This window comes from Triticum aestivum, chromosome 4B (assembly GCF_018294505.1).
Source record: "Triticum aestivum cultivar Chinese Spring chromosome 4B, IWGSC CS RefSeq v2.1, whole genome shotgun sequence".
Taxonomy (NCBI): Eukaryota; Viridiplantae; Streptophyta; class Magnoliopsida; order Poales; family Poaceae; genus Triticum; species Triticum aestivum.
The window spans coordinates 98706225-98717349 of NC_057804.1; the positions used below are offsets into that span (position 1 = coordinate 98706225).

Below are 11125 nucleotides of genomic sequence, written 5' to 3' on the forward strand. Positions count from 1 at the left end.
GATCTCGTCGAGACAGATTTAATGGTGAAAACGGATTTTTAGTTCGCCTTTTTATTTAGGAGATAAAACATTTTTAAGCCGAAAACCAAAAAGATTTCTGCTGATGTCATCTATTCATACGTGGCAAAACGAGTGGTGATGGACGCGTGGGGGCGATCTGCAAACGCCCATACATGTGGGCGTTAGTTTTTTTGTTAATTTATTATATATTCAAAAAACAAATTGTTACTTTGCATCTCCGGCCCAAATTATTACTTTTTCGGTGCCGCCCGTAGCTCCTGCTTATACTATCTTTTTTTGAGAGAAACCCATACTAACATTTTGGACACATCTTTATATTTTTTTATGAGAAAAGCTCCTCATCAGCCAGCGCTGAATCATGCGCGCGTCCGCCTCATCGGTTTTGCGCCGCATGTCCCCTGTGGACCCCACCACCACATCTTTGCAACAGCACGCCTCTGCCTCGCATCTTAGGGCATGTACAATGGTTGATAAGGCGGTCTTATTAAGTCTTGCATGTATTTTAGAGATGACAAAAAAATATGTCTACAATGGGTTATATCTTAGCCTTATCTTCAATAACTTGTCATTTCTTAAAACGTGGTGAGACAAACTGTGCTAGGAGATCATCTCTTGTCTTCTCTTAAATAAGAGAAGACAAACCTTTTCTTATGAGTTCTCTCTCCTCTATCTCATCATTTATCCTATGTGGCACTCCTAAAATAGCATCATTGTACATGTCCTTATCTTCATCTAGCTCGATCCTTCCGTCGCAGCACCCCGACGGAGATGCTCGCCCATGTCATACGCACACCCGTGCTCGCCGCCTGTCCGCTCCGGCAGCCACCGTTCACCGGCGAGGCAGGTCTTCGCCGCCCCACTTGCATACCTCATCTTTTTCTTCAGCTCCCGATGGCACCGACTGTGCCTGAGCTCCGCACTGGCTAATTGTTGTTCCAGCGGTGCTCGGCGCATGGCACCGTGCACGGCCTCTCCGTCGGTGTTGTCTGTGACGGGGGAGCCCTTCTGCTAGATCCATCCCTGCCCTGCGCGGCATGTTCGGATACAAAGCTTTTGTTGCAAATAGTCAACTGTGTTTCTGAAACAAAGCTCTTGTTGCAAAGAGGGATAATACAGCAGAGAAGGTTTGCAACGTCTTCAATGTTTCTGAAACAAAACACTTGTTGCAATATTCATCGATGTGTTTCTAGAACAAAGCTTTTGATGCAATAGTTAATGATGTTTGTGAAACAATACTCTTGTTGCAAAGAGGGATTGTAGAGTAACCTAGATCAAACGGCTTGCGAGGCGGCAGCTCTTTAAAAAAAATCACCAGCCGAGTGGTAGCATGCCCCATTTTTCATTTTGTAATTTTTCACATCTCTGTAGTATTTTTAACATATTCTCGTCTACTTTCACAGTTTCACTGATGCAAAAATTACACTCAATTCACAAAAATTTAACTACGCATTAATACCATCCGATCATCATCATGACAAACGAAACCCTAAAAAACGAGACGTGGCAAATGTGGTTAGCGTCTTCAAATCATTGAAAAACAAGGTACTCTGTTGCGTGCATAAAAAACATCGTATAGAAGCAGTTCATCCTGTAAATGATATCAAGGCAACCACAATACCAGTTTATTGGGATGGATAGGACTACAGAATAATTGCTTGGGTGCGTAGGAGGGACATGAAGAATGTAGGCAATGAGAAATGATACACACAAAGGAACAGGCGCATTTTGGTGTTGCCATGCCAAATGGGGGCATTCGATGAAAGAAAGTACTCCGACGCAAAAACAAAATATTGGCCTGGACCGTGTCTCACGCCCGGCATTCCGGCGAGGCGTTATAGAGGGTGAAGTCGAGCGGCGTCTTGGCAGCGTAGGTGAAGGTGATGGGCTTGCCGTTGAAGATGGGCCAGCCGCTGTTGATGAGGCACAGCCCATCCTCCCGGTTCAGCAGCCGGATCTTGGTCGTGTCCAGGATCACCGCCTTCACCTCGCCGAGGTTGCACGACATCACCACGCCGCTCTGCGGGCATGAGCACAGGTTCTCCACCGTCACCTCGTGCTGCGGCACGTTCAGGACCCGCCGCCCCGTCAGCACCGACGAGACGCGGATGTCCTCCGGCTGGCACGGCCCGGGGTTGCCACCAGCATGCCCTGCCGACACGTCAACGGTACGTAAGATCAACGGAGATTAAACTGCGACGCTCAAGTGTATATTATATTACCTCCATCTCAAATTACTTGTCTTGATTTGTTTAGATAGTTCAGGACAAGTAATTCGGGACAGAGAGTGTATTGTTCTTGCCTACCGGTATGGAGAGCTGCAACGAAGAGCAGGACGAGGATGCAGGTCTTGGACGCCATGGCTGAAGAGCTAAGAACAAGGTGGTTCAGGCGAAGCTTTGATGTGATGAAGATTTGCTTGGCCAGCTATTATATAGGCCTGCCGGCTCATACATACGGAGCACCGATCGGATATGGCCATCGGATATACGTCGATCACGAGTTTGGTGCTTCCGTTTATAATCTCCTTCCATTCCATGCATGCTCTCTCTCGTGCTAAAATTCCGTAATGATTTGCAGGGAGTTTCTTACCAAGTACTTTTGATCTCAACAAAATTAAGGCCGGGAGTTTCTTACCAAGTACTTTTGATCTCAACAACCTTCTGTCTTTAGGAGAGTACGGACACAAGTTCGGAATGAAATCATTCTCCGTGCATACCGACGACTGAAATACGATTTGGAGTTAAAATAGAGTATATACTAGCAAAATGGTGTCACAAATACGAAGGCTATGCCGATGTCGATCTGCTTGTCCACGTGTCCGACTTTAAATTAATAAAGCCCACAAAGAAACAAGCAGAGTAGCATAACAGACGGTCATTACACGGACGGACCAAAAGCAAAAGCCCAACGCGTAGCTAGAGACTAAGTCAGAAAGGGTTCGTAGCCGGGCTGCGAGCACGTTACATGGCTGAAGCCCATGGACAGGAGCGCGTAGGCTCGCGAAACAAAATATCACTCCCATCGTTAGGGAGGCGTCGCCGGCTCCCTAGCCGTCACGTAGACTGGGTGAACTCGATCTTGCGCGTGCTTCATCATCTGAGAGTCCTTCTTGATCCCATCGAATCTCTATTACTACCTTGCGGGACTGCATGGGCCAAGAGTTGAATCCGACAAATCTCTGGTAGGGCATCCCGAGATAGTAGTCTTGACATAATGGTAATAGGGACTGCAGTGAAGCCCCTAACTCCTAGGGCAGTGGCTCCGCCTACTGCAGAGGCGGTGGAGGAGCCCGCGGATCAGGTCATGACTTCCTTGGTGGTGCCCACGGACCTCGCAGCAAAGACAACCGTTGAGGTCATAGTGGTGTCGACGGCGACCCCGCTCACCGGGCCATCGTCAGCTTCAGGGATCGGAACTTCTAACTCGGCGCCTCGGAAGAGGCAGAGGGGGAAGTGGCAGGAATACCCTCATTTTTTCTGGAGGCCGGTGAGTTCAGGCTCAACACCTCGGAGGAGCTTGTTGTTACGGTTGGGGGCACCGGGGAGATCATGAGGCGGTTCTGCGTCGTCATTCAGAAAATGGGGGAGACGCCGTGTTTAGCTGCAAGGTACTCCCTCCGTTCGGAATTACTTGTCACGAAAATGGATGTATCTAGACGTCTAGATACATCCATTTTCGTAACAAGTAATTCCGAACGGAGGGAGTAGGTTATTTTCATTGCTGGCTTTGATACATGGAGTAGTGATAGTAGCGGGAGCTCCTAGTCGCCGCTCTTTGCGTCAAATTGGTGTTCGCACGCACTGGAGGCAGCCCGACTGGGCCGGCCCATCAAAGGCACCGCTGGTAGAAAAACATGGCAAAAAAAGAGGCAACGCGATTGTGGGATTCAAACAGCTGACCAACTGCTTACAATCGCACGCACATAACCAATAGACTACACTAGTTTTGTTGATACTAAAGCAGGGCATAATTTTAAGAACTAAATCCGACCGCCCTACTATAGCGAATAGAAATATTGTAGTGAACCAGAAACAATTGTTGTAGTGAACGTTTTTATAAAAGTGTCTATTTTGAAAACGTCTAACGATTTTTGAATTTCTGAACAAATTAGATAGGAACATTTTTCGAATATGTGGACAAAAAATTGAAAAAAGCAGAACAAATTTGTGAACATGCGGACAATTTTTGAATTTGTGAACAAATTTTCAAACATGAACATTTTGTGAATATGTGAACAAATTTTATCAAAACAAACAAATTTTGAATTACCCAAACATTTTTCGGGAACATGAACATTTTCTGAATTTGTGAATAATTTTTTCAAGCACGAACAATTTTTGAATCTTGAGAACAAATATGGAAGCGCGAACTATTTTTTGAATCCCGAGAACAAATTTTGAAATGGAGAACAATTTTGGAAAATCCAGAACAAATTTGGAAGTGCGAACATTTTTTGAAAGAACGAACATTTTTTGAATCTTGAGAACATTTTTTTGAAACGGAGAGCAATTTTGAAAAATCCCGAACAAATTTGAAAGCACGAACATTTTCTGAATATGTGAACAAAAAATTGAAATCTAATACATTTCTGAATTTTGAAAATTTTGAACTTTTTTGTGTAATGACAACAATTTTGAAAAAGAAATAAGGAAATTTCTTTTTAGAAAATTTTCTGAAAAAAGAAATAAAAAGTAAAAAGAAAAAGAGCATGAAGAAAGAAAAAAAGACAGAAAAAAGAAATTGAAAAAATAAAAAGGAAAGAAAAATTAAAAATTAAAACGAAAATAAATATAAAAAGAAAAAAAACGGTTCAGGAACCTTCTAGAAGGTTCCCCAAACCGGAAAACCCCCGGCTAGAAACTGTCACAGAAGGTTCCTAAAACGATGTATTTGGAACGCTTAACAGGCCAGCCCACGCGCGACGCTCGCTTGATAGCCTCTGTGGGGAACCCCGACTATTTGGCGCAGAGAGCGGCAAATAGGGTTTTCCGATAGTAGACCCGGGACTAGGTGTGGTTTTGGACCCAATCCGGGCCTAGCTTCCTGTATTGAGTTATCTTTCTTCTTGGATTTCCAGGCTTTACCGGTTGCTTGTATTTTGCACAAAGGGCTTGGTGCAGCGCAATCATGCGTTTGACGCCAAGGTGGACTCTCTGCAGGAGCAGCTGGAGGCCCAATGTCGGGAGAACGAGCGCTTGATGTCCCTCTGTGACGGCTCTGTCGGTCAGTTCAATGTTTCTCCTGATGCTCCCCATCATGTCTTGTGTGCTAATTTCTGGCCTGCGTATGTTTGGCAGCTCCGGAGGAGGCCGCGAGAATCCGATATGAGTTGGATGACGCCAACCAGGCTTGTCAAAAAGCCGAGGAGACCTTGTAGGCCACCCAAAAAGAGCTAGCCGGCCTTATTGAGAAGAGGCCCCAGCTCGAGTCCGTCGTCCAGGCTGAACGGAGTGCCTGTGATGCGTTGCGGGGCGAGCTCCAGGAGAGAAAAGAGCGGCTGATCTCCAAAAGCCTCGGATTGTCATGCGTAATGGGTGCTCTCAAATACTGTAGCCTGAACACTTCAACCACCACCTTTGCAAATTGCTTTACACACAACATTGAAGTGCTCTCTCCCATTGCCAAGTTATCATCAATAAAGTCTATTGAAACACCATAGCCATCATACGCAATGTCGCAGTTACCTTCTAGAGAGTGCTATTGTCACGCCCAATATGCGATCCTATCTAAGAGGAACTCAAAGGTCCCACTAAGGATAAAGCCGTATATTGAAGACGCTTTGCAAGATGGATATCATTACATGGTACCATTACATAATAGTTGAGGATACTTGCAAAGGGCATACAAATGCCACCTGAATACATCAATACATAGCAACCATCATATAGAAGAGCGACATCCAACTACGGATGAAAACAAACGAAAAACAAGGACGACACCCACCCTACTAACCCAGGCTGCCGACCAGGAACCTATCCCCTGATCGAATAAGAAGCAGAAGAAGAACTCCAAAACAAGTAAACATCGCTCTCACGTCATGATCATCGCATTACCTGTACCTGCAACTGTTGTTGTAGTAATATGTGAGCCACGAGGACTCAACAATCCTATTACCATGGGTATCAAGACTAGCAAAGCTTAATGGGTATGGAAAGGGTAAGTGATGAGATTGTAGCAGCACTAAGCATCCTATGATGGCTAACTTACGAGTACATGAATAAGATGAGGAACTACGCAAATGGTCGCAAACTAGTAATGATCAAGAAGTGATCCTGAACTGCTTACGTCCAAACATAACCCCACTGTGTTCTCTTTTTGAACTCACTCGAAAAGAGACGGTCACGATTACGCACGTGGTTGGTGTATTTTAATTCGGATCTGGTGTCAAGTTCCCTACAACCGGATATTAAAAATTTCCATCCGCCACATAACCATAGACATGACTCTCGAAAGTTTAAACCCTGCAGGGGTGTCCCAACTTAGCCCACGACAAGCTCTCACGATCAACGGAGGAAAAACCTCCTCCCGGAACAACCCGATCAAGCTCGGAATCCCGGTTCACAAGACATTTCGACAATGGTAAAACAAGTCCAGCAAGACCTCCCGACGTGCCAACACCCTAATAGTAGCCGCACGTATCTCGTCTCAGGCCACGATCGGATGGGTCAAGCTATGAGTAAAATCAGACCTCGAGTTTCCACGTGGTGGCCCCACAGGCTTCTCGGTTTGGACCAACACTCATGAGGAGCACCGCCCGGGTTGTTGATTAAGTATCCTTGGGTTAATTACTCCCTATGCAAGTTTTAGTTGTTATTAGGCAAATGGTAAAACCAAAGTTGGGCCTTGCTGGAAGAGTTTTATTTATAGTGAACTGTCAAGGGGGGGCCCACAAACCCCAACTGCGTTAGGAACGCAAAATTCAAGGAACATAACACCGGTATGATGGAAACTAGGGCGGCAAGAGTGGAACAAAACACCAAGCAAAAGGCCAGCCTTCCACCCTTTACCAAGCATATATATCTGTGTGTGTGTGTGTGTGTGTGTGTTAATTAACTAAGAGATATTGTGATATCCCAAGATATCCATGATATCCATGTTCCAACATGGAACAACCTACAACTACACCTGCAACTAGCAATGCTATAAGAGGGGCTGAGCAAAGCGATAACATAGCTAAACAACGGTTTGCTGGGATGGTGTAAAAGGTTAGAGGCTAACATGGCAATTTGGGAGGCTTGATAGACAAGTGATAGGTAGCGCGACATAGCGATAGCATCGAGACAACTAGCATAACAAAGATTGTAGTGAAATTCAAGGTTATGGTCATCTTGCCTGGAATCCCGTTAGGAAGAAGACCGAGTCCATGAAGAAGATGAACGGGCGTAGACGAACCAAGCGTAGTCAAACGAATCCTCATGATCGCAACGAAATAGGAACTTATGGGAAGAAGCACAACCGAAAAGAAGCAAACCACATGGTAAACACACAAGCATAGACATGACATGGAAAAGAACACATGCTACATGCACGAGGAATATGAATGCATATGAAGAATACAAAAGACAAAGCTAAGGGGCCACTGTATGTTGTGGGAATTACGTGTTGTATTCCTCAGGTGGAAACACATGTATATATGATGTACAGGAGTGGGACACGTGTATGTTGTGGGAATTATGTCTTGTATTCCTCAGGTGCAAACACACATATATATGATGTACAGGAGTGGGCCACTACCTCAACTATACAAGGCAACTAGGAGGTGGGCCCAATACCCAGATATGCACAACACATATACTCAACACCCCCCGATAGTCGAAGCGACACCGTTGCTGACGCAAAGACTGGACCGGAACTCCTCAAATAACGCCATAGGCAAGCCCTTGGTCATGATATCTGCAAATTGTTGGGAAGTAGGAACGTGTAGAACACGAATATGGCCAAGGGCCACCTGTTCCCGAACAAAATGAATATCCAACTCAATATGCTTGGTCCGTCGATGATGTACCAGGTTAGCGGAGAGGTAGACCGCCGAGACGTTGTCACAGTAGACCACCGTGGCACGATCGACAGGGCAAGAGAGCTCCTGAAGCAGCTGGCGAAGCCACGAACACTCGGCGATGACGTTGGCCACTGCACGATACTCAGCCTCAGCACTGGAACGAGAGACTATAGGCTGCCGCTTCGACGATCACGAGATGAGTGAGGGTCCAAGTCATACACAATAGCCTGAGGTGGAGCGACGAGTGTCAGGGCAGCCCCGTCCAGTCTGCATCGGAGTAGGCGGTGAGGGCGGTGTCGACGGAGGAGTGAAGCGTGACGCCAAGATCCATAGTGCCACAGACATAGCGGAGAATCCGCTTGACGGCAGCCCATTGAATGTCCCAAGGAGCATGCATATGAAGACACACCTACTGCATGGCATACTGGATCTCTGGTCGAGTCAGAGTAAGGTACTGGAGAGCACCAACGATAGACCGGTAGAAAGCAGCATCTGAAGCAGGAGAACCATCTGTGGCAGAGAGCTTGGCCTTCGTATCAACAGACGTAGCGGCGGGCTTGCAGATAAGCATGCCATCGCTCCAGGAGCTCATGAGCGTACTTCCGTTGATGAAGAAGGAAGCCATCCGGACGTCGCACCACCTCAACACTGAGGAAGTAGTGCAAAGGACCCAAGTCCTTGATGGTGAACTCAGCGCGAAGACGAGCCGTGAGCTGACTGAGAAGACCAGTCGTACATGCCGTCAGGCTGATGTCGTCGACATAGAGAAGCAAGTAGGCCGTGTCGGAGCCCTGATTATAGACAAAGAGCGATGCATCCGAGCGGGTGGAGCGGAACCCGAGCTGGTGTAGAAACGCCGCGATGCACTGGTACCAAACACGTGGAGCCTACTTGAGGCCGTACAAGGACCGTGAAAGCAGGCACACGTGGTCGGGAAGTGCGGGATCAACAAACCCCGTGGGCTGCTGGCAGAAGACCTGCTCCTCGAGGTGACCATGAAGGAAGGCGTTGGAGACGTCCATCTGGTGCACCGGCCAAGCACGGGAGACCGCAAGGTGGAGAACCGTGCGAATCGTGCCGGGCTTGATGATCGGAGCGAAGGTGTCGGTGAAGTCGATGCCAGAATGCTGTCGGAAACCACGAACAACCTAGCACGCTTTATAGCGATCAAGGGTACCATCGGGATGGAGCTTGTGTTTGAAGACCCACTTCCCGGTAATCAAGTTGGCGTGCTGGGGACGGGGAACAAGCTGCCACGTGCAATTGCGCAGCAGGGCATCAATCTCCTCCTGCATCGCAGCCATCTAGAGCGGGTCATGAAGAGAGGCTCGAACGGAGGACGACAACGGCGATGGCATGGAGGTGGACGCTGTGTGGACGTAGTCATCTGAGGCGTAGCGCGAGCTCGGGCGAAAATGCCAGCACGGGCGCGGGTGACCGGACCGGCCACGGGAGACTCGGCCGTAGGGGCCGGTGATGAGGGCGCGAGGCCGCGGGAGCAGACGGGGCCGCGGGCGCCGATGGGGCCATGGGGGCCGTGGGGGCCGCAACTGGGGTCGAAACCGCGGGTGCCAGCACCGTAGGCAAAGGAGGCGCTGCATGCAGGGGAGCGCCTCAAAGCCAGGGGCAGGCCAAGAGCGGCGCGCGATCGCCTTGGGAGAGGCGTCGAGGATCCCACGTCATCAGTGGCGGGAGGAACATCGGGGGAGGGGGGGGTACCTGCTGAAATGGAAACACATGCTCATCAAAGTAAACGTGCCGGGAAGTGAACACACGGTGGGAGACGGGATCGTAGCATCGATATCCCTTGGAGTTAGAGGGGTAGCCGATGAAGATGCAAGCGACAGAACGCGGTGCAAGTTTTGAGGAGCGGTGTCGGCCGTGCTAGGATAGCAAAGGCACCCAAAATACGCAAGCCGTCATAAGATGGAGGCGTACCAAAGAGAAGATGGTGAGGTGCGTAGTTCCACCGTGGGAGACAAGGTTGAAGGTTAAGGAGAAGCAATGCAGTAGCAAATGCGTCCAGCCAGAAGCGAGGGGGCATGTTAGCATGAAATAGGAGCGTGCAAACACAGCCGTTCAGAGTGCGAAGGACGCGTTCGGCTCGACCATTCTGCTGTGAAGTGTATGGGCATGTGAGATGAAAAACTGTGACGTGGTGTGACAGAAAAGTGCGAAAAGCAAGATTGTCGAACTCTTTCCATTGTCAGTCTGAAGAGCAAGAATGGGACACCAAAGTGCGTGCTGACATATGAGTAAAAAGCCGTCAGAGTGGATAGTGCATCCGACTTTCACCACAAAAGAAATGTCCACACATAATGAGAATAATCATCAAGGATAACCAGATTATATAAATAGCCCAAATTACTAGGAATTGGAGAGGTCCACACATCGCTATGAATCAACTGAAAGGGAAAAGAAGCAATGGTGGTGGAGTTATTAAACGGGAGGCGAACATGTTTGCCGACATGACAGGCATGAAAAGTGTGATCATCTATCTTATTACAACTGAAACTGAAACTCCTAAGAATATGACAAAGTGTGACGGGGTTGGGATGATCCAAACGAGCGTGCCAGAGATCGACACCAGCGGAGAGAGCAACCGGTGTGGTGGTGGTTGATACGTCTCCAATGTATCTATAATTTTTGATTATTTCATGTTGTTTTATTATCAATATTGGATGTTTTATAATCACTATATAGTCATTTTATATCATTTTTGGTACTAACCTATTGATATAGTGCCAAATGTTAGTTGTTGTTTTCTGCATGTTTTTTACATCGCGAGAAATCAATATCAGACGGAGTCCAAATGCCACGCCAATTGCCGATGATTTTGATGGACTAAAAGGAAGAAGATGGGCCCTGGTTGCACCTGGGGGGAGTCCAGAGGAGGGGACAACCCACCAGGGCGCGTCAGGAGGCCCATGTGCGCCCTGGTGGGTTGTGCCCACCTCGGGTGCCCCCTGGATCGACACTTTGCTCTATAAATACCCCAATATTTCAGAAACCTTAGGGGAGTCAATAAATATTCATCCAGCCGCCGCAGAGTCCAGAAACACCAGATCCAATCTAGACACCATCACGGAGGGGTTCACCACTTCC

At 47.8% G+C, this 11125-nt stretch overlaps 1 protein-coding gene across 1 annotated transcript; it reads right to left on the reverse strand.

Moving 5' to 3' along the window:
• Positions 1-1828: 1828 nt before the first annotated feature.
• Positions 1829-2379, reverse strand: LOC123091264 (uncharacterized). Its single transcript, XM_044512724.1, has 2 exons — positions 2325-2379; positions 1829-2169 (listed from the first exon to the last, which is right to left on the reverse strand). The coding sequence occupies exons 1-2, from the start codon at positions 2377-2379 to the stop codon at positions 1829-1831; spliced, it is 396 nt and encodes a 131-aa protein (XP_044368659.1).
• Positions 2380-11125: the final 8746 nt, after the last annotated feature.

Bases quoted from the DNA above. Each gene is read 5' to 3' on its own strand.
- LOC123091264 (XM_044512724.1), bottom strand. From the start codon at position 2,379: ATGGCGTCCAAGACCTGCATCCTCGTCCTGCTCTTCGTTGCAGCTCTC. The intron at 2,170-2,324 runs GTAGGCAAGAAC...ACGTGTCGGCAG, and splicing joins CGTTGCAGCTCTCCATACCG to GGCATGCTGGTGGCAACCCC.